This window comes from Procambarus clarkii, chromosome 87 (genome assembly GCF_040958095.1).
Source record: "Procambarus clarkii isolate CNS0578487 chromosome 87, FALCON_Pclarkii_2.0, whole genome shotgun sequence".
Lineage (NCBI taxonomy): Eukaryota > Metazoa > Arthropoda > Malacostraca > Decapoda > Cambaridae > Procambarus > Procambarus clarkii.
Window position 1 is genome coordinate 8868701 of NC_091236.1, and position 23850 is coordinate 8892550.

General features: G+C 41.4%; 1 protein-coding gene across 3 annotated transcripts in view; it reads right to left on the bottom strand.

Annotated features, from left to right (window-relative positions):
- Window positions 1-23850, bottom strand: part of LOC123747058 (protogenin B) — a 246712-nt gene that overhangs the window by 29461 nt on the left and 193401 nt on the right. For all 3 annotated transcript variants that reach the window (XM_045729049.2, XM_069317379.1, XM_069317380.1), the window contains 10 exons: window positions 22353-22615; window positions 21372-21538; window positions 19107-19262; window positions 17576-17733; window positions 16489-16719; window positions 14793-14928; window positions 12386-12522; window positions 10342-10484; window positions 8663-8793; window positions 2221-2408 (listed from right to left, as the gene is read on the bottom strand). In XM_045729049.2, the coding sequence (XP_045585005.1) occupies window positions 2221-2408; window positions 8663-8793; window positions 10342-10484; window positions 12386-12522; window positions 14793-14928; window positions 16489-16719; window positions 17576-17733; window positions 19107-19262; window positions 21372-21538; window positions 22353-22615 (1710 nt within the window). The remainder of the gene's footprint in view (window positions 1-2220; window positions 2409-8662; window positions 8794-10341; window positions 10485-12385; window positions 12523-14792; window positions 14929-16488; window positions 16720-17575; window positions 17734-19106; window positions 19263-21371; window positions 21539-22352; window positions 22616-23850) is intronic.

The window sequence follows — 23850 nt, forward strand, 5'->3', positions numbered from 1 at the left end:
GAGCAACCTCCCCCTCTCCCCGGTAGGGGAAAGGGGGAGCCCCCAGATCCCTACGCTGGCTATCCACCCTGCAGTTCTGTGGCTGATGTGAACTGGCAAGGTCGTGCACCTCTGGCTCCTGTGTTTTCCAGTTCTATGCCTTGTGGTGTGGTCCTGTTTACTAGGTGGTGTGCGAGCCAGGAGTAATTTCACAAGTACTTGGGCTGTACGTGCCTGGGGTTCTCTTCCCTAGGTGTCCTGTAAGTACTACCCTTGGGCCTTGGGGTCAACTTCCACAAGTCACCTTGGGGTCTACCTCCACAGGGTCTTTTGCTGCTCGGTGATTGATTGCCCTTGGAGTCAGCTGTGGTGTTTCATGCACCATTGTTTGCCTCTGGGTAGGGGGTAGTTTTTGTCACTGGTTGGGGTGCAGGGTACTGTGCATCTAGTTATCACCTCTCATAGCGGTCGGCTGTGTCCCACCTGGACACATTGTCCTCTTGCGGGGTTTTGTTTGTTATTGTTTTCCTGCCTGGTGGGGAGTCATCTGGTCCATCTGGGGGGGGGGGGGGGGGATTTAGTGACTTGGCACCTACCCGAGCCCTCGCTTGATGGTCAGCCCTCACAGACGCGTCGTCTCTTGGCTGGGGCTTTGTGACCAGTGCTCACCAGGCCGGCCAGGGACGGTGGGGTACGTCTGACCCACAGCATGGTGCGGGAGTTCGCGGCGGTGTGGATGTCAATTCGGTTTGTTCAGGTCACTCGCAGATCAATGATCAGGCTCCATTTGGACTGCTTCCCGGTGGTTCATTGCTTGAACCATGGGGGGTTTTATGCGGTCCTTGATTCTTTGGGGCTGGTCGCTTTGGGTGACTCGTCTGCCGAGTTCTTGGGGTTTGGCTGTCCTGGCTGTTCACGTTCAAGGGGTGTCCAACGTCCCTGACAGACCGCCTTTTCATTCACCTCTCCACGGAATGGACGGGCAACACAGACTCGTTCAGTTGGCTCTGCCGGACATACGAGCTCTCAGAGGTGGACCTCTTTGCGTCGGCGGAGTCGAGGCACCTCCTGGTATATGTGACGCCCTTCATTGAATGCAAGAACGTTTGGGTCGATGCCTTCAGGCAGGACTGCTCGGGGTGGGGTTACCTATACCTTCAGGTCCTAGCTTGCTTGGAGACTTACCAAGGGAAAGTAGTCCCTCTGGCTCCTTGGTGGCTGGCCCAGCCTTGGTTTCAGGCGCTGCTTGCTCGATGACCGAACCCGGGGTCTTCCTGCGGCTCCGCCTCTTTCAGCAGATCGGGCCAGTCTGTTACGGGGTTGATTCGATCTCTCCTCCAATCTTCGCATCTGGTCCTTCTGACGTGGGTCTATCACCTCTTTAATGGTGAGCAGGAGGCTTCATTGATGGTGTCCCACCTGCATGCTTCGTCTCGGCGGCAGTATGAAGTTTCCTGGTAGTCCTTCCATTATTTCTTATCCCTTCATAGGTTGAATTCTGTCTCTAATAGTCCTTGTCCCTGTCCTGTCTTGTCCTTCCTTTTGTGGCTGTTTCAGGAACGTCATCTTATGTCGAATACTATCGCCTCGTATGGTGCAGGGTTGGCAGAGCCGCTGTAGCTTGCGTTCGGCATTGATGTTACTTCTGCGCCATTCTGCAAGCTGTCTCATGTGTTGTTTCGCCTCCGGCCTGCTCATGAACTGCTTCAGCCATTCTGGTCATTGGACCGGGTACTCTCCTTTCTCTCTTCTCGGTTTGTGGTGGCCCCCTTCGCTTCAGGATTGTTTGGCGAAGGCTCTTTTCTTGTTGGCATTGGCCTCTGAGGGTCAGGTCAGGGAACTTCATGCTCTCCTCCGGTGCAGGGATTTCTGCTCTTTTTTTTGGTCCTGGTGGTAGGTTTGTTCCTTTGCAGCCATCTCCTCCTTTTCTGGCGAAGAATGAAACTTGCTACTTTCTGGAGAGGGCCCCTGGGTTGTTGATGCTTGGTTGGTCAGGTCGGAAGTGCATCATGTGTTTCATGTACATTTAATCAAGCTCACCATGTTCTACAATATTGGCTTGAAGTCATCAGAAGATTATAACTGATAACAAAGAATAGATACATTGAATGACTTTTGTATACAGATTGTCATTTTTTGCCAGATGCTCTGAAATGTATAACAAATGGAAAATCCCTAAAAAAGTCCAGTATTAGGGATGCTTGATTATAGAGATAACATTAATTAAAGATAGATACTCACAGTATCTGTGGCATCTTTTCCATCCACCTCTTGCACGTCCCACTTTGATAACGGTTTGCTTTTGTCTAAAGTAAACAGAATTTCGTACTTCTGTATACTCATAGCAGTGTCCTCGGGTATGCTCCACTTCAAGCGGATGGTGGATGCATCAGTGGGCTCATAGGTGAAGCCATCTGGAGCTGATGGCACTGGAAATATATGTTCACAAAAAAATCCTGATTAATGTAAATAATTACTTAAATTAATGAAAACAATAAAGTGTGATAACTACCATACATGTTGTACTGCCTAACTACGTATAATCTTGTTCTACAAACAACAGATTTGCCTTAAGCACTGCACTGCTCTGCATTAAAATATGACACCCCCATGGTGCACCGAAAATAAATTCTTTCCAAAACATTATTTTCTCTTCTTATATCGTTAAAATGCAGTCTCTAATCATGAAAAACTAACAAAAAAATATTGTATGTGACATACTTTAGCCGTAATAGAGCTAGGAAATTGAGCCTGCAGGTGCGACTGAAGTATTCACATCTAAAAAAATATTCAGTACAGTACTATATTAACAAAATAAAAAAGATATACAGCATGTAACAAAAGGAATTTATGAAATAACAAATTTAAACTATGATGAAAAACTAATAGGTTTGGATATTCCCAAATCAAAAGACAGAAGAAAAAGACGACATATAATAATCATCTGTACAGTTGAACTAAGATACGAGAAAACATACATGTAAGTGGTTTTTTAAACCAGAACCAACAGAAGCGGATGTATCAATTGTTAAGAAAACTACACCAGAAAAGGTGCACAAAGGATAATACAATTTACTTTTTTACCAAGAGAATAGTGGATGGTTGGAATAAACCCTAAGACAAAACTGTGTGTGTGTAAGTACAAAGTTCTAAAATTATTAAAAAATCAGTGTTGAATGTAATGAAACGCCATTTTCTGGGTGAGACCCAGAGGCTTCCCGGAGCTTATCCAGGCTGATATGGAACTATTAGACTTTGGCATCGGTCAGTGTGAATGGCATTCTTAAGGGGGCATGGGCATGGGCATGGCCTACCAGGGACCACAAGCCAGAACCTGGCTCCCTCAGAGAGGCCCATCGGCCGGGTCAGGCTCCCAGAAAGGTAAGCATCCCAAAACAAATCCCTATTTTGGTTGAAAGTACTACTAAAAGTCAAACGAGTAGAAAGAACTATGTCGTCATCATGTTGCTGCGCCGCCGTCTGCGCAACTCCCCTCCCCGGGAGGGGGAAGGGGGAGCCCCCGACCCCTCGCGCTGGCTACCCATACCTTCAGTTTCAAAGCTTGGTGTCAAAACACACACAAAAAAAACGCTGACTGGAAGGAGGGAGGGAGGGAGGAATGCCGGGGGCCTCCGGGTCTCACCCAGAAAATGGAGTTTCATTACATTCAACACTGGTTTTCTAGGGGGAAAGCCCCTTTGGCTCCCCGGAACTATCTACTCAAAAGACTAGGACAAAAGAGGAATAAACCCGGGAGGCGGAAACCACGCACCCTAAACCCGAAAGCAAGACAACTCGTAACACCGAATGACCCCTGTGGACTACCAGGGAGACCCAAACCCTACAACAGGGACAAAAGGAACCCGGGTCAACCCAAAGTGCATCCTTGGCCACAGGCCGCGGCATGCAGGCAATGGCTGAGAGCCACAACTGGACACAAGAAGATGTACCCCCGGCCAAACTAACCATCAAACCAAACCAAGCATCAACAACCCCAGGGACCCCCACCTGAAAACAGCCATCCCAACCTCGCCAGAAGAGAAAATGACGGCTGCAAATGAGCAAACCTATCACCAGAACCCAAAGAAGCAGAAACCTTTGAGAAACAATCCTGAACCGAAGGGGGCCACTACAAACCGAGGGAAACGGAGATAAGAGAGCAGCTTTTCCAAAGACTAAGATGGCTCAGATGGCATGTGAGCAGGCCAGAGGTGAAACAACGCCCGAATCAGCTTGCAAAACAGTGCAGAAGGAACATCAAAACTGAAAGCAAGCCGTAGCAGCTCCGCCAGTGCCGCATGATACAAGGCGACAGTATATGGCATAAGATGACAGTCCTGAAACAGTCACGAGAAAAAGGAAAAGACCACCTTAACAGAAAGCAAAGTATACCTACAAAGAGACAAAAAGAAAAGGAAGGACTGCCAGTAAACTACATACTGCGGCCGAGATGAAGCACGCAGGTGGGACACCATCAACAAAGCCAGCTAATCACCAAACAGATGGTGATAGACTCGAGTAAAAAATACAGGACGCAAAGACTCGAGGTGAAGATCGAATCAGCCACGTAATAGGCCGGGCCGATCAGCTGAAAGAGGCGATGCCGTGGGAAAACCCCTGAGTTCAGACACCGAGCAAGCAGTGCCTCAAACTAAGGCTGGGCTTGGCCAACAAGGAGCCAAGAGGATTATTCTCCTCTGGGAAGTCTTCAAGCGGGCCAGGACCTGGAGTAACAGCGGAACCGGGGGTAAGGTACAGGTAACCCCACTTCGACCAGTCCTGCCAAAAAGCATCAACCCCGACGGCCTCACAGTCGAGGAAGGATGCCACATATACCGAGAGATGCCTCGACAATGTCGACGTGAAGAGGTCCAGCTCCGAGAGCCCATACATCCGGTAGAGCCAACTAAATGAATCGGCGTCGACCCTCCATTCCGAGGACAGGGGAATGAACCGAGACAGGCTGTCCGCCAGGAAGTTGAATTCCCCCCGAACGTGAACGGCCAGAAGAGCCAAACCCCGAGAACTCAGCAGATGAGTCAACCGAAGCGACTAGCCCCAAAGAGCCAAAGACCGTATCGAACCCCCTCAGGACAGGCAATGAACCACTGAGGAGCAGTCTGAATGGAGCCAGATTGACAATCTGCAAGCGACCCGAATCCTCTGAAGCGACATCCGCACTGCCGCAAACTCACGCACCATGCTGTGGGCCCAACGGAAGGACAGATTCTCCCGCCCTTGGCAGGCCTGGTAATGACTGGTCACAGAGCCCCAGCCGAGAGACAGCGCTTCCGTGAATACATCAAACGAGGGCTCGGGTAGTCGCCAAGCCACTGAACCCCGAAAAACCCGAAGAGGAAGCCAGCGACACAGCAACCAGCACAAGACCTTCAGAGGTTGAACCCAGCAGTAGCAAGAGAGGCAGAAGGGACATCCCTGAAGGAACCAGAACAGCCGACAAAGCCAAACCCGACCCGGCAGGTAAACTATCATGATAGACCAGTGCAGCCGAAGCAAAGACACCGGAGGGAGAGACAAGGAACCAGTTCGAGAGTCCCACACAAGACCCAGCCAAGTTCGAACCTGAGAGGGAGCCAGATGAGACTTCCACCAGTTCACCAAGGACCCGAACCCGGTGAGCTAGGAAAGAACCAGATCCTTGGCGAGCAGATACGAGGACTGACTGGAGCCCAGACCAGCCAGTCATCGAGGTAGGCCAGCACCCGAAGACCTATGAGATGCAGACAGGCCACCGCAACAACCCTTCCGGGAGGAACCTCTTCGGGACTCCCGAAGGACCAACAAGTCCAACATTGGACGACAACTAGAAGAGGCTGCTTGCAGAAACTTGCCAAACTGCAGACTCCGCAAACAGAAGGGACAATATGGCAATGAAAGTGTAAGAGCCAGGGGCCCAGGCAGATTCCAACGAGGAAGTGACCACCACCTGCCGACAGGCGAAATGTGAAGCAAAAAACTGAGACACAGCATCCCACAGGATCGGCGCAAACAGCGTCAGCAGTACAGACGACACATGTGCTGTAGAAACCAAGGCACCAGACCTAGGAACAGCCCCAAGCACCTTCACCTCCTCCTGAAGCCAATCCGAAGACAGCTCCAGGAGGGAAAAGAACCGCAAGACCGAAGCCAGCAGGCCACGAGTGCGCAAGTCTTCAGCCACCAGTGCAACCAAAAGGGAGGGAACCTGCATGTGAAGCGGAACCAGGCCAACATCATGCTGAAGGGCAGGGGCGAACAAACACGCACTGAGGTGCTCGAATTCGTCCCCTCGGTAAACCTTGACCACCGTCAACACCTCGTGCCACTCAAGCGCACAGGTACGACAGAAAGTACTCCAAGCATCCAAGAACAACACAGGATGCATCCACCAAGCATCCACTAGCCAGGATGACTCCATAACCACATAACAAACCCAGTATGGAGACGAAGACCCAAACCTGAAAGAAGACTGATCCATTATAGAGGCATAATCCAGGTCGCACAGGAGGTAAGCTGCAATGGCCGCTCACACCTCAGTAAGCAAGACGTGGGAAGCCAAAAACCTCCGGAAGAACAGACCCAATGGACCCGAAGAGACACGGAACCGAACCTCGGGAGGAGCCGAGCAAAACAACTCGAACGCAGAAGGGTCAAAAAGAAAACTCCACTTGTTGTAACAGTAAAACCTGCTCAGAGGGGGAGGAAAACCCAGGTGGGGTCCAATGGGGCACAAGTCAGCCCATCCCTGACCCCGGGATCCTCCATACCAGGACCCGGGGCCGAGTCGTCCTCCACTGCCCCAGCCTCACAAGAAAAAAACGGTGCAGCCGGAAAGGAAGTAAGAAAGGAAAGGGGGGCCCTCTGGTCAGACCCCATCGCCACAGCTGGAGGAACCAACTCGAATTCCTCTGTTGCCCCTCTGGTAGGTGCAACCCCAAAAACTGCCAGTCTCAGAACCTTCTAAACCCCGCCCCAACCTCGAAGCCCTTAAACGCTTCTGAGCCAGAAGCAGGGGGGGGGGGGGGCAAGAATGAACCACAGCAGGGGAAGAACGAGGGGGGTGCGGACTGAATCATGGCCGAAGCAACCAACACCCCCAAGTCCGGGTCCCTACAAGCAGAACGGGGCAGCCTCGGGGCTTCTGGGGCAGCAATCAACCTAACAACAAATCTCATAGGACTCAGGGTTGAAGGTGTCACCGACCCAACGAGCAGCATGACAGGCAAAAACAGCGAGAGTCACCCTGAGACAAGGGGACAGAGCAACCCTTAAACTCACACAAGGTGAGAGGGGACCCAGGGGTTGCATCCATCAGATCTCCTTGTGTCCCCGCGGGGTTTTTCAGGGCCCTTACACTGGTATCGCTAAGGGTAAGCCCAGGCAGGGTACTGCGAACCGGCGCCCAAGTCTACCAATCAAACTGCTGAAAACTGAACCCCCAGGATGTGTCCACTCATGGAGGCCCTAGCAGGGATTACCACCCAGAACACAGACATATAAACCTAAGATATAGATAGGGGCAAAACAAAAGAAAAAACCCCCACAAGAGGACAACGTACCAAGGCGGAACAGAGCCGGCCTCTATAATAGGTGATAACTAGCTTTACAGTACCCCATATGCCCCCTATCAGTGTAAACTACCCCTTAAACTAAGGTTAACAAGGGAAGAGGAAACCCCCCAGCACACTCAGGGCGGTCAATCGCCGAGCAGCAAAAGTCCAACAGAGGTAGACCCCAAGGTGACTTGTGGAAGATAAGCCCAAGCCCCATGGGCGGCACTTACAGGGCACTTAGGGAAGGGAACCCTAAGCGTATGCAGCCCCAATACCAGTGAAGATTACTCCCAGCTCATGCACCATCCTGAGGACAGCACTAAACACAAGGCACAGCACTGAGACAAGAAACAGGACCTGGAGTCACACGACCAAGCCTCAATCACATCAGCTGAGAACTGAAGGTGTGGGTAGCTGGTGCGAGGAGTCTTGGGCTTCCCCCTTTCCCCCTCCCAGGGAAATGGAAGCTGCGCAGACGGCGGCGCGGCAAAAAGGTGACGTCATGCTTGTTTGCTTGTTTTTCTTTGGGGAGTTCTGTCCACTCGTTTGACTTTCAACCAGAATAGGGGTTTGTTTTGGGATGCTTACATTTCTGGGTACCTGACCCGGTTGATGGCAGACATAGAATGCTCCAAATCACATGTGCAATTCTATAGGCCATTGCTCCTCGTGCCTCTCTGAGAGGGCCAGGTTGTGGCTCATGGTCCACGGTAGGCCTAAGAACACCATTCACACTGACTGATGCCAAAGTCTAATAGTTCCATATCAGCCTGGATAAGCTCCGGGGAGCCGAAGGGGCTCCCCCCCAGAAAATTATACTGTACAAGTATATGGAAGACTGGACACCAGGAATACATGATCTTTTTTTATTATTACAAGAGGATAGCATTGTTATTGTGTCATATATTTTGTGGTTTATTATTTTTTTTTTCAAATTTCCACTTGAAAATATAAACTATGAATACCATAGTATTTTGCACAATTAAATCACAATAATATGATAAATATATGAGAAAATATTGAGGCTTTTTGAAAACCTGGAGAGTCTAGGGAAGCAGGTTCCATCCAATTGTACAGCCTTAATATTTTCTCATAATAGTATTTGGCTTGCATATACTTGAAATACTTACAGTTTTCCATGGTAATAGCTTGCACTATGGGACTAAAGGGGCCGTATACTTTCTCAGACTTGTGTGCGCGTACACTGAATTCGTACGTGCTGAATGGTTTCAGGCCAGTAATGTCAATCACAGAGTTCTCACTGAAAATGTAAACATGAAAGAAATGTAAAAATTAAAGTAATTAAGCCATTTTATACTGAAGATTATATAAACAGCAATAAGACAATATATTGTGAGTAATAAGGCCAAATTATGGGTAGTTAAAAGTTCATGCTCTATATTCCTCTATCGTTTATATAATTGATTAATATAAATTGTGAAAAAGTATAGCTTGACTATAAAGAAGCTAAAACATAACCACATATAAGTGAAGAAAAAATGGTGAAAACAAATTCTCAAACTGAATCCTACATGAATAATTTGTGTGATTTGTCAAGGTGGTTTGCCATGAATATATTATTTATATAAACAAATTTAATATTCATATAAAGTACAGTTTGCTTTCAATATATACAAGCAATATTGTTATTTATTTGACAGGGTTAAACAACACCCTAGCTAGGAAGTGGGATGTTAAGATCTCACTCCCTCATCGTCACTGATACACGAGCACTGACTCGGTCTACCGTAGATGGTCTACTCGGTCTACTCGGATGGTCTGTGCCATCTCAGTCTCTCTCGTCTCTTCCAAGCACACTGTATTGGTAAATATTTGGCCCATGCTCTATGTGCTTTAAGACCATACAATTATTATGTACTTAGTACCCATACCTATTTCTACTTTCTTAAACCTTTAGCTATAACACCGTTACTTCAGTCCAGTCCCTATGGATCAAAATACAGTACAGCCTAAAACTAAACACAATGTATTTCAATTAATATTTTTCCAATTTCTACTAAGAAAAATACATATTTCCAGCTGTGCCATTGAAAATAAGGCACAAAAATTGACTGCTAAAGAAAGAAAATTATCAGAGTCCATTTTCTATTAGAATATATATATATATATATGGTCCAAGTACTGAAATGTCAAACTAAGCTGTGTGTGTGCTAAAGACATATAATATCACTCTAAGTTTAACCATATTCGAAAAACAAAAAATTGGGGTGACGAAGGTTGAGGGACTTTTTTGGTTTCTCAATTTATTACATTTCTAATAAAAGAAATTCAGCATTTTTGAGTGCTGTTAGTTCTTCCTGTTGTCGATGCCATTCACTTGTTGGATGCGGGTCATCCTCTCATAAATGTAAAAACAAAAACAGAAGTGCTGCAGTCAAAGGATTAACACAAATGTGAAAGCAGCAATTTATGCACATTGGTGCATAATTCTATCTAATGCATGTAATCAACGGACACGTTTCAAAGCCCAAGGGTTAACAATGAAAATATATTTTTTCCTTGTACAACTGGGCAGTTGACAGAATCATCTCTCTCATACCAAAGGAACTGAATCAGTGCCTCATACCATTCCCTGCACTAACGCCATTATAGAATCCTTCATTTACTAAACGCAAAATATAATCAAACCTGCACGCTTATGTTGTAACCTAAAACACAGTGAGTATTGTGAATTAATTTGTCAAAGAAATGAGAACACAAGGCATCAACTGAAAGACAATCAGGAAAGTTGAATAAAATTTTGAAGAGTGACAGAAATTTAAATAAAATAAGTGTAATAATCTATTACCTGCAAACTAATGTTGCCTTCGCTGTATTCTGTGAAAGGACAACTTGCCGGTATTTAACAGTGTAGTAGTTCGCCCCTTCCTGTCCTTCCATCAATTTCCATGACAAGTGGATGCTAGTCTGTGATCGAGGTTCAGCTTCCAACTGAAATTTTATGTATGCTGTAGTTAGAGAAAATAAAAAAGAACACCAATTTAGAGAAGAAAGGCAATGAATCAGAATGTGCCTTTTGTTCCATCATGCGTGATCTATTCTATAACTGAGTACAACAAAAATATCAATCCATATAAGAAGTAATAATTGATTTACGAAGATAAAGATAATACATTTAATGTAATTTTCTACATTTTATAAATGCTTCATAGTTATGCAGAAAATCTTTGGAGCAGGGTGTGGATTTAAACTTGCATCCTGGCTCATCCCAGATCCACACATTACTGACTAAACCAACTAGATTTTACACACTGCTCCAAAGATGTGATTTCATTGTGCATAGCTATGAAATTTGACCCTCCAAACTTATTGCCCCTATCTTCTTAGATTTGTGAGCTATTCTATTTGGACGATCCTTAAGGGATGACCAGAGAACAGACTCATGAGAGTGTAACATTATGCACCAACATGTGAGGAATCTTCTCAACTGTATCACTTGGGTCATACTGTGCTGGAGAAAAGCTCAATCCGGCCCAGAGTTACTACGTAACTCAACTCAAACATCCAATGCCTCTCCAAGCCCTAATTGGCAGTGCAGGGGGAAAACTATCCATACATTAAATGAAACTCAAATTGGATGCTATTGCCAACAGCATTCATATTGAGGTGCTTAAATAATGGAATTTAAGCACCTCAACTTGTACACATTCTTAAACTACAAATTTGTATTTACCGAGTATTTTGTACTTTCTGAATTTTTTGTCATCTAATTTCTTGCATTTCTTTGTTAAAATGTTTGTGCATATCCCTTATGCTCCTGCTTCCTTTTTAGTGTTGGTCCCATTGATGTTAATTACTATATTACTCTATATTCTCATATGGTCCAAACAAAGAGTTATAAGAAAGAGTCCAGTTGCTTTTCTAAACTACACCTTGTTTTTCCATTCTGTTATTAATGAAAATAAACTACTGTACTATTGCTACACCTACTGACTCCATAGTGTAATAGTCTATGACTGTCATACTTAAATGTTACCTCTTTTGCATTTATTTGTTATTTTCCATGACCGTTCTCATTTTATGAGCTTACTTTTCCTTTAGTATTAAGTGTTTTACCCCCTCAAACATTTGGTTAAATTTTGTTGTCTATTTATTTTATGTTTTGGCCGAAACGCTTTGCGTAATTGTGGCTTCATAGATTGTGTCACTTCTTTCCCCCTTCAATTATACATTACTCCTATGTTCTTTGTACACACATTCTTTTGAAAAAAAATTGAACTGAACTGAATTAGGAAATCTAACCTCTCTTCGTAGGTCAACTGATTTCGGGGATCTATTTTGCTGCATGTTTTTTAAACTCCTACCTTAACGAAATCCTTTTATTGATTGTACTTTAAACCTGCTCATAGTATATTATTTATGGTGAAAAACAAAAAAATATTGCAGTACAATTTTAAAGTCTACTTGATTTTCTTTACCCTTACATTGGCATTTCTTCCAATGCTGGCATTTAATTCTTTGCTTATTGCCTTACCCTAGCCTGGACCTTTGCCTTTTCTTGCGTCTTTCCTCAAACTTTTCTACTTGCTCATAAACTGGCTTCACTGACAGGGTATCAAACAAACATGTGGACTCTGGCGTGAATTTCAAGCGTTACTTTGTGTGTGTTAAAAGGCCCTAAAGATACTTGAAATATCTGGAAGAGGTAATACGTAGTCTAATTCCCTCAAGGAATTAGTTCCTACATAAAACAAGGTCGCATGAAGAATAAAAAATGAACTTAAAATTGTTACATAGCACAATGGTAATCATTCCATTTATTTTGAATTTTAATTGGTTTTATACAATGAAAAGAAATTAATATTAGTACCATCAATAATATAAATTATTACCTGATAAATGCTCCAAGTTGTGTTTGGAGGGAGCGTGGTGTTGGGACTCGGAGGGAATGTTTGAACCATGTGTTCCGTTGGTGCGCCATCGCCATCTGCGCTGAATGCCTTGACCTGTACATCATACCAGTCAGCCTCTGCCAAGAAACAGTCATTATTGTATACATATAGATTATAAAACAATGCAATATGAACTTGTATTTCAGTTTGTATTTTTTTTTCAAGAAAGTTCTATAATTTAACTTTCTTTAAAAAGTTAAAGAAATTCTATACGGTATCAATAAATGTACGTGAAGTGCTTATTTAAATGTAACTATTATACAAAAGGTTTTGTATCTATAATATATACACACATGGGTTGCAATAACATCATTTTATCATGAAAGTAAAGCAATATGACAGTGAATAAGTGAAAGAACGAAAGTTTGGAAAGAAGTGCGATAGGTTCACTAGTTGGGATGTAACTGTAATTTATATATACATATGATAGCTCATCCTCCTGTTTTGGTAGTAATTATAGTAACGATGAGGCCCATAGTATATATACCAATGTACAACGAAATTAGAAAGTAGAAATCAACACTATTGAGTTAGACAAACTGGAAAAATATTTTCTACTTATGTTGTCGGAAAAATTTACACTATTTACTAACATTTAATACACTAGGCAGATAATCTTGCTGCTGGATTGTAATAACAAATTAACTCATAGAAAATGAGGCACAGTGGAATTTTCCTCTGAAGAAAATGAGGATATAATTGCCATATGTCGCCATTTAGAACATCAAAAGTATCGCTGGGGCAAATCTAGCTCCAATAATTTTCCCTTGGACAACAGTATTATGGGATGTAAAGTGCTCCCAATATCAACACATTCATCATCTACAATAAGGGAAGTGTCTTTTCCGATTCCTATACTATCTAGCTTATTATTGGACAGTAATATTAGATTTAGGAATGCCGGTTAGCACACGAGACGAGACACAAAACAAGGAAATTATTATTAACCTCATCTAATAAATCATTACAATATTTTCCCTGATATAGCTGTCATATTAAGGATTACTGCTATTATTGTGAGTGCCCTTTGACAGGTATAATTGAAGAGGAAGAAGTAATAACAATTACTTGACACAACCAGTACTGTACATGTGATGAAAGCAGTTTCACCCCAGAGAGTAGTATTTGTCTGCATTTATCTATGTTCCTATCTGGTTGTTTAAGCCATATAACAACTATACAGATAAGGCTTTGCCAGTATTAACCAAGATCTTGTAGTTGTAATTTAACGTCTAGTAATATTGTAGTGAATGTCTACCTATTTATAATTTGATTGCTAGACTATATAAATAAATAATAACCCCCCCAGAATGTGAAGGAAAGTAATTTGTGGGAAGTTTTAAATCACACAGTCCACTTTAATTAACCACTTAACTGCACCAACCAAAAATTCTTGGTTGGCGGGAAACTGCACCAACCAAGAAAACTCTTTTTTTATTTTTATTTCTTTTTTATTTCTACTTCATCTACTTTTATTTTTACATAGACATGTTCAGGGAAGGGAATTTATCATTTTACGAAGAAAAAAGAATTTTGGGGGAACTCTTTATTTCATGCGCACAGGGGGAATTTCACAATAAACTCGGCGCAGCACGGTGGTTAAACATCATACAGTTTGCTATCGAAATATCTAAAGTAACGTTAAATATAAATTACTACATAAATTAATATAAATTAACTAAATGTAAATCCCACTTGTTATTTTCCCCACATGCATTGCAAAGACAAACTAATCAAACCTAACTTAAACTTCCTAGGATTGTAAAAATCTCCCGTTCCCTGTGCTCCTATGACAGGGGGGCCAAGTTCTGGCTCTGGTCTCTACTAAGCAATATGGATTCCTGGGCTGATGTGACCCATATGCTTAGATACCTCAGCAAGCTAGCTACATAGAGCCACCGAGGCTCAAATGGAAAAAGGCATTTCATTACATTCAACACTGGTTTTATTCCGTATCTCACCTGGGTGTTCTCAAGTATTAATACATTACCTTGTTTCATTGGTTCACTCAATTAATAAGGAAACAGTCTCATGTCCTATGTATGTAAATATGTGATCACATTGTACTGAATGGGGTGAGAATAGCTTGAGCTACCTCATCCCTTCATGAGCATTTATATCACAATAAACCTATTTCAATTTGAAGTCTCATGTCATTGTAGGAATTCAGAAAGTTATACATAATTGTTATACAGGAAAGATATGCCCTCAGTGAATAAATTAATAAACAGGTAACCATACATTTTTGTATGTGAATATATGTGTAAAAACTCGAATGCAAAACAGGGTCTTCTGATAAAAAATATTAATAATACAAATGAACGGAAATTGGAAATTATATATTTACCTAAACCCATGATGGTATATGAAGTCTCAGAAGGAAGGAGTCTGATTGGGCTTGTCCATGGCCTGCCCTGCCGCCGATACTTTAACACGTACCCTTCCAGTTCAGCTGTATTCTCAGGTGGAAGTTTCCAGTCAATCTGTAATGATATTTTAAATATCATACAGCCATAAGCATCATCTAAATGTTTACACATTTATTTGGTGAAATTACAGAAGAAGAGAGTAAAAGTTCTTCTATAGCATCAAAAGTTCTTCAACAGCATCAAAGTCCCACAAGTAAACATATGAATCTGCAAATATGCACTGACAACATAGCAAGTCGATTTACTATTTCTGTTCTTTATTATATACTTAAGTGCTCAGCCTGTGGGCAACTGTGGAAAGCTTCTTGGATCAAAGTAAAACAGGTTCAGGTAGAGTGGTAGAATTGAGGCGTGCTGTTTACAATACTGTTCATTTTGTGAGTATAAGCATAGATGCCACACCTGTGATAGGTAAAAACCCATGCTTTCTTTTTTTTAAAAAACAGCACCATCTGTTGCTCGTAAGAGCAACACACGCTATACTATATATGTTACGATTTTATTTCAGTGTTTCTGATTGCACTGATAAATTGAATTTTCATAGATTTCGATTTATTTTCATTTTGATTTAATTACTGTGTGACAGTGCATTGGAATTGAGCCGTGTTGTTTACCATACCGTTCATTTTGTGAGTAAAGTTTATTTTTTTATTTTTTCATTGTTTTTATTTCGTTTTTTTTAACTGTTCATATTTTTCAGTGATGGGAACATCAGATCATATGACATTCCCAATTTTCTGATGGGAACATCAGATCATTTCGGAATGCATCGGATGAAGGAGTGGGGAATGGTGGGGAGGACGAGGGGACGGGAGTGGGGGATGGTGGGGACGAGGGGACAGGGGAATGGAGAATGGTGGGGAGGAAGAGAGGACAGGGAAGTGGGGGGGAATGGAAGGGAGGACGAAGGGGATGGGGGAGTGGGAGATAATGGGGAAGATGAGGGGGCGGTGGAGTGGGGTATGGTGGAGAGGACGAGGGGACGGGGAGGAGGGAATGGTGGAGAGGATGAGGGGATGGGGGAGTGTGGAATGGTTGGGAGGACGAGGTAAGGGGCAAATGGTGGGGAGGACTGGGGAACAGGGGAAAGTTGCTGTGGCCGGGTACAGCTAGTAATAAATACTACAAATCATTCCCAATTCCTAGAGGTACAGAGAGTTGCTACAAGACCAGTACCAGAGGAAAGAGTGATGAGTTCTGAGGACAAATTAAGAGAACTCAATCTAGCCAAACTAGAAAAAGGATCAGAGGTGATATAATCACAAGGAATAAGATAATGAGAGGAATAAATGGAATGATCAAAGGTAGTCCTTTTCAGAAGAGTTGGAAACTGGAAACCTAAATGTGGCAGGGAAATGTAAGTGAATACTAATAATCAGTATTAGTGGTAAATAAACAGAACATGCTTGAAGCAGAAATTGTGGAAGCTTTCTTGGCTCACAGTTGAAGAGCAAGAATGACAGCATTAAAATACTGAGAAGTGAAAAAGTATCAGGAAAAATAGCTTTCCATAGACTCAGTTAGGTGAGCCGAGTCAGATAGGTATACACACACACACACACACACACGCAATCTACAGAATAAACAAGAACTGCAGGAAGTTCTCTGTATTACCTTTATTGCAAGCTTCTTTGAGTCATCTTCAGAGGTTTCGTTTATCACCTTCAGGGTAACAACTGGTGGCAGAGGAATATTTTTCTGACTGCGACTGGGCATTTTTTGGCGTATCCATGGCAAATCATTTTTTGTTGGATATCCAACCTTTGTGCCTGCTAAAACTTGTACTTCATACTTCTTACCAGGATGAAGGTCAGGGATCTCAAATTCATGGACATCAGCAGATACCTATAATTGATTGCAAATTAAGATAAATATGAAATTACAGAGAAAAAATCATTATAAGAAAATTACATCCTCACCAAATGCACACACTTATAACTTAAATGTTATAAAGCCATATATAAAAATATATATTATATATTACATATATATATATATAAAACCCGAAGCTGGTACAAAATATGTTGACCAGACCACACACTAGAAAGTGAAGGGACGCTTCCTGGACCATTCTCAAGTCGATTGTGAGAATGGTCACAATCGACTTGAGAATGGTCCAGAAAGGACCGAAACGTCGTCGTCCCTTCACTTTCTAGTGTGTGGTCTGGTCAACATACTTCAGCCACATTATTGTGACTCATCGCCTGCATATGGTACAAAATAGTTGATAGAAGCAAGTCCTTAATAATTTTTGGTTGCAAAGAAAAGAAAATAACATCTGGGTCAGAAAGAGCCACAGAAGCAAAATTAGTAGACAAAATTGTTGGTCTAGTGGAAGGCCTTACAACTAAAGATAATGTCTGACTATAGAATTATGAGATACAAAAAAAATGAAAAGATCAACCCTTAAGTATTACCCTATATGGAGCTAAATGGATGGAAGAAGTACTGTACTAATGAAACAAAGCTGCCCAAAAAACATCAGAAAGTTCACTTTTGCAAACATAGATGTAGATAGGGTAGATGGCTGGAACAAGTTAAGTGAGAAGGTGATGGAGGCCAAAACCCTCAGTAGTTTCAAAGTCATATGATAAAGAGTACTAGGAAAATAGGACAACACGAGCATAGCTCTCATCCTCTAACTACCATTAGGTAATTACACACATCTTGTCGCTACTATGTAGTGTGCTTAGAAAAATACCTCAATCACATGGTAGTAGTGATGGTTGAGTTTTCTCCAATGAATTTTGTAACCAATAATGGTTCCTCTGGCTTGTTCTGGAGGAAGTTTACCCCAGGTGACTAGCAGCACTGTTGGTGATTTCGGAGTCAGTAGTACACTTGGGGCCCCTGAAGGAACTGCAAAATCAAAATAATATCATTGTATGTTCACAAACGATAAAATTTCAATAAAAGGCATCCTCTGAGCAGACAGAAAATAAATTCTGATGCAACATCATGACTGTTCAGATATTTACATAAGTTAGAAATATATATACACTTTTGATATAACTACTGTAATGTAAAATCAAAGATAGTGTAGAATTTAAATGTCCTTAACTTGTAGCACAATGATAAGTATAGATGGGTCAAACCAATAGGTTCCAGGATCGAATTCCCACAGCAGGACAGAAATGTTTGGGTGCAGTTTCCTTTTACCTCATGCCTCTGTTCACCTAGCAGTAAATGGGTACCTGGGAGTTATGTTGTGGGTTGCACCCTGAAGAAGATTAGTAGTTGGACTAGGGTGAGAACCTCGATAAGCCATACCTGGAAAGTGTTTTGGAGTTCTTCTACTCCCTGAGCCCAGCCTGAGGCCAGCCTCAACTTGTGATAACTTGGTCCAACAGGCTGTTGCTTAGAGCTGCCCACAGGCCCACAGATTTGCTACAGCCTGGTTGTTCCGGTACTCATTGCAAGAATCTGTTCAATTGCCTCTTGAATACATCACCTTCGTTCCGGCAATACGGTATTTCTAATGCCCGCTGAAATGGTGTTGAACAGCCACTGACCCCTGATCCATGGCTGTTCAACACCATTGGCACTCTCTGAATGTGCCTATGGCACCTCTACTCCTCAATGGTTCTATTCTCTATTTCCTTCTGTATCTTTCACTCCAGTATGTTGTTATTCTACTGTGCATATTTGGGACCTGGCCCTCCAGTATCTTACATGTACATATTATATTGATACCTTTCTCATCTCTTTTCCAGAGAGTACATTTTGAGAGCTTTGAGACAGTCCCAATAATTCAAATGTTTTATCGTTTCTATGCATGCCATATATGTTCTCAGCACTCCATCTAATTCAGAGATCTCTCTTGTTCCGAAAGGATAACAGGAGAGATCTGTTATCTTTAAACAACAGATCTCTTTAGATTTATCTGTTATCTGTTGTCTTGAGATCTATTGGAAAGGGGAAGTGAGTACCGAGTAATACTCAACATGGGACAGCACCAGTGAGTAAATAGTGTTAGCATTGCTGTTGGGTCCCTGGATTTGGACGTTCGCATAAGCCATCCTATCATTTTTCTGGCCCCACTATATTTGCTCGGTTCACTAAATGTCAGGTCATCTGACATCACAATTCCCAAATCTTTTACATGTTGCTTTCCTTCTAAGAGTAGGTCTGATTGTGTCCTGTACCCTGAGTTTCGTTTAACTTCCTTGTTTACACCTGTCCCCAACTAAGAGAAACAATATATAGTTTGTAATACAAGGTACTGTACTTACCATCCTCAGCTGTGCTGAACACCAGTTTCTCTGATACATCTGAAGCAAAATTGTTGTAGGCTCTCACAAAGGCTGTATACATGGTGTTGGGTTTCAAAGATTCCAACAAATGAGAAGCATTCTGGGAAACTGCCTGCCGTTCAATTCCACTACCCTCTGAAATTAATCGTTAGTTATTTATATTTGAAATATAGTATAAAGACAATGTGTCTCGATATCATTAACTGGAAACAGAGGGGGTTCCCCCAGATTTCCATTATAATTAATGTAATAATTGTAAAAGATTCTGTAGATGCTAAGCGTAGAAAGAAAGACTTTGTAGATACAGTATTGTAGTGTGTGGCATGCCTGCATATTTTTTATTTTTTTTTGGCAGGTGTCAAGGATGCCTCAACCCTGAAGACACATCCCAATTTTGATTTCAGAAATTAAAAAATAATAAAAAGACTAACAAATTGAATTTGATTGCATCCTACTATTTTAATTAAGTATAATTTATACACAATATCCAGAGGTCATTAACAGGCGCTCAGATTACTGTCTTGCATAGACAACCTTCCTTTACAGTTAGGATAGGTCTATGGAAGATGTAACCTTTTGCCTAAAGTACATAGTAAATTTTTTAAACTTATTTCAGGAAAAAAATGTCATCTTTAAGGCCAAGAAATATGATAACCGTGATGTATGACTTGCCAATTCCAATTACCTGTGTAATGTGTGATTTGTAAATTTGGTTATTTCTTGCAGGCTGGAAACATTATACAAGAAATTGACTTATCCTCATCTAATGACTTCACAAGGGTACGTGCTAAGAACCTGTTTCTGACCTGCTCTCATATATTGTTATGAACGTTTATCGAGTGTGATTCGTTTTAGAGTTTTTGTTGCTGATCATGAAAAGAAACATTTAAAACTAAATTTCTTTAGTATTCTTTTGCTCGACTGTTACTCAAAGTGAATAATTAATATCTGATCACCAGTAATTTTTATCACCCTATTCATATCTATTCATGTTTAGCAGTCTCTGTGGTGTAGTGGTAAGACACTCGCCTGGCGTTTCGCGAGCGCTATGTCGTGGGTTCGTATCCTGGCCGGGGAGGATTTACTGGGCGCAATTCCTTAACTGTAGCCTCTGTTTAACGCAACAGTAAAATGTGTACTTGGATGAAAAAACGATTCTTCGCAGCAGGGGATCGTATTCCAGGGACCATAGGATTAAGGACTTGCCCGAAACGCTACGCGTACTAGTGGCTGTACAAGAATGTAACAACTCTTGTATATATCAAAAAAAAAAAAAAAAAAAAAAAAAAAAAAAAAAAAAAATAATAATATGCTATGATATGTACATAAAACTATGCATACTGACATTGATATGCAAGCTTTATGAGAGTGTTTTATTGTCTAACATTTACTTTTGTCAAAAATTTGTCCACCTTTCATTCCATATTTTTGTTTTTTAACACTGTGCAACATCTTATTTGCTTCTTGAAGGCGTGAGGTAGTGAGTACACATACTTGCCTCCAAGTACCCGAAAAACTCTTGAGATATCTGAACAGTTCTCCACAGCAACAGTGCCTTGTATGTTGTCCTGCCTGACTCTTAGATATCCACTCTATATGACAGCAGTATCTTCATTTGCACAAAACACTCCACTGCCATCTTCACATATACTCAAAGCTTATTTACGAGATAATAAAAATAGGCACAAAACCCTATTTCTTCATTGCAAGCGTCCCTTTTAGATGTTATCCAATATAAAAAGCATATTGATAATATACAGTATTTGGGACAAATGTCATAACTATCGTCAGAACAGGAGAATGCCAAGCAGAACAAATTGGAAACTCAATTGCCAGCAAGCTTAATGATGAGCAGCAGGAATAAAAGTAAAAGTAGAAGCCCTGGGTACATAAATCTATCAAAATCTTTATATGACATTACACATGCTGTCTATGTTCAAATTACCAATCAAAAACACTTAAAAGATTTCCTGACATGAAACCCCAATCAAATAATGTGACAACTGATAATTTCTTGAAATATACATGTCCACTGTATTTCTTGTAAACAGAACCAAGCTTAACTGAGGCTTGTAAGTTAAGATGAGAATATTGAATAGTTATCAGTTGAAATTCACACAAATCAATGCAAACCAAATATATATGGCATATGTCAATGCCCATTACATCCTTTTTATTTTTTATTTTTTTATTTAAAGGTGTATATACTTCATTCCATATCAAGATAACTATAGTATTTCTCACCTGACTGAGAATAGTGAATTGAATAGGCTTTGATCTTGTCACTGGGAGGATAAACTGGATCCCAAGTGAGGAGGACCGAGGTAGAAGAGAGAACCACATAGTGAAGGTTCTGAGGTGGGTGTGGGTGGTTGTTGGACGAGTTAATAACCATGGGGGCCCAACTTGAGCTGTGGGAAGAAATTAAGAGCATGTAAAGCACAAAAACAACAGTCATCCACTCTCATTCCCAAAATCAAGAAAGTCAGATAAATATAGATTGTGAGGCAAATCTCTTGAACCTATTTTCATGAGAACAAATCCCTGTGCTAGATTTCAAATCTATTACAGTACAGTACTTTTGAACAAATTATGACATAAGTAAGACCACTAAATGGTGGTAGTAGCAACTTGCAGGTGACACCAATACCACTGGCAGCTCATTTCTTGACTAATACTTGGTGCACATATACCTGGAGTATACCTGGAGTGGGCTCTGAGGCTTATCAGGTGATAACTTGATCTTAAAGGTTGTTGTTTGGAATGGCTCACAGGCCCACATATCTGTTGCAACACAGTTGGTTGCAATGGATACATGGGCCTGCAAAGCATAATAAAACCATAAGCATGGATAAATCATCTATACAAAGATAAACTGCTAAAAGGAAAACTAGTCAAAACATATCTTTTGCAGAGCTATGTGCCAGCCTAGAGGGGACAAGGTCAAAGGAGCCTAGTGCAGGAATAGTCCCAGTGAACCATAATGGCTCTGGCAAAGGGAGTATACAAGGGGGCTTAGCTCAAAAAGCCTTAATGCTGCAGCAAGCAAGCACAACTTAGATACAGTATTTACTGATACTGAGATAAATACAGTACTGTATATACCTATACAGAGCAAATCAAAATAGTTTGTCTGTCAATCATCAACCTGAAAATGAGTGTACGAAGCAGAAAATAGTCACTATTAAAATTCTGATCCAGTAATTCATAGTTGGCCATACTTACGCATATCCCGCATCGTTGATAGCGAGGCACTGGTACATTCCTGTGTCAGATGTGATTGAGTTGGTGAATACGAGCTGGTTTGAGGTCGTTTGAATGGTGCCCCCCTTAATGTTAACAGGCTGTCCATTTTTGTACCATATGACGCGGGGAATGGGATGACCCATTACTGAGCAGTTGAGGCGGGAAGTCTTTGCTAATAATGTATCTAAGGGCTTTGGAGGATCAACGATTTCTGGTGGGACCAATACATCTAGTTCTATTTCCTGTAAAACCAAAATATATAAAAAATTTTACTTTGCATGAAATAAGTAATACCCAAACATATCAATAAACATCATTAAAATTAATTATTATCTCGCATACAGAATACCAAATTAGTTGTCAAGAAAATGATTGCATATTATTAAGTAAAATAATTTTTCTACTTAATATGAGAAGAAAAGTCAAGTGAACAAATATGTTGTTGCCTTTCTTATTTGCTGACTAAACTACAAACAAAAAAAAATCACTGCTGTTGTACTGAAAATGAAGCAAACATCAATATTCAAGTCAACTAGAATGAAATTAAGACCAATTAATCATAAAGAGTAATAAAGAACATCCTTCTTCCCTTCAAGTGATTTAAACCAAATATCGGCGATTTAGGCAATACAATATTTTACTGTTTTCCAACGGTTTTAAGAATTTTCAGTTTATTTTTAATAATATTCTCTTGGTAAGCAGCTGAGCTTAATCAAACATCAGAACTAGAAAAGTGCAATGTTACTTTGAATACTGGAGGAACGTGTTTGCCAAAGTCCATAGGAATGGGGCAGCCATAAAGTCAACTTCCTTTTGAAGAAGCTATACTTTACAAAGTAAAGAGCAAGTTTTGAATAATTTGTAGTAGATTTATAGGCAACATGATTATGCTTAGCTTTGGGAAGGAGCTGGGTAAGATAAGACACATTGTTCAACAAACAAACAAAAAATTGTGCAAGACAAATCTAAACAGAAAGGTAATTATAAGAAGAAAATGCTAAGCGAATATAACCATGTGTATAGCACTCTGGAGGGATATGAGGACAGAGTGAAGGAATGCTGTCCACCTACCTTTGCTCTACTGCGACTTTAAGTGGATGGACAAATAAATTATGGCTTAAAATAATTAAATACAGCTTTATTCAAATTACTTTCCGGAACCTCTCACTATCCCATTAATCAAGATATTAAGACATGGTGGTATCACACATCCATGTCTCACTGCAAACCAATCATTCACAACTTTTATAACTCTCACACTTGCCTTACTGTCTCAGCTCCACAAATCATTACTACTACCAAAAATTTCCCTTCTTTTCTGCATACAACATAATACTCTCTAAGCAATTCACAGAAAAACTCTTCACTGTGCCAAACAACCTCTCTTCAATTCCACACACTCAAAGTTGAAAGACCATTTCTTTCAACTTTATCATTGGCTCTCCAGATTCATACACAGTTAACACTTTTCTTGCTT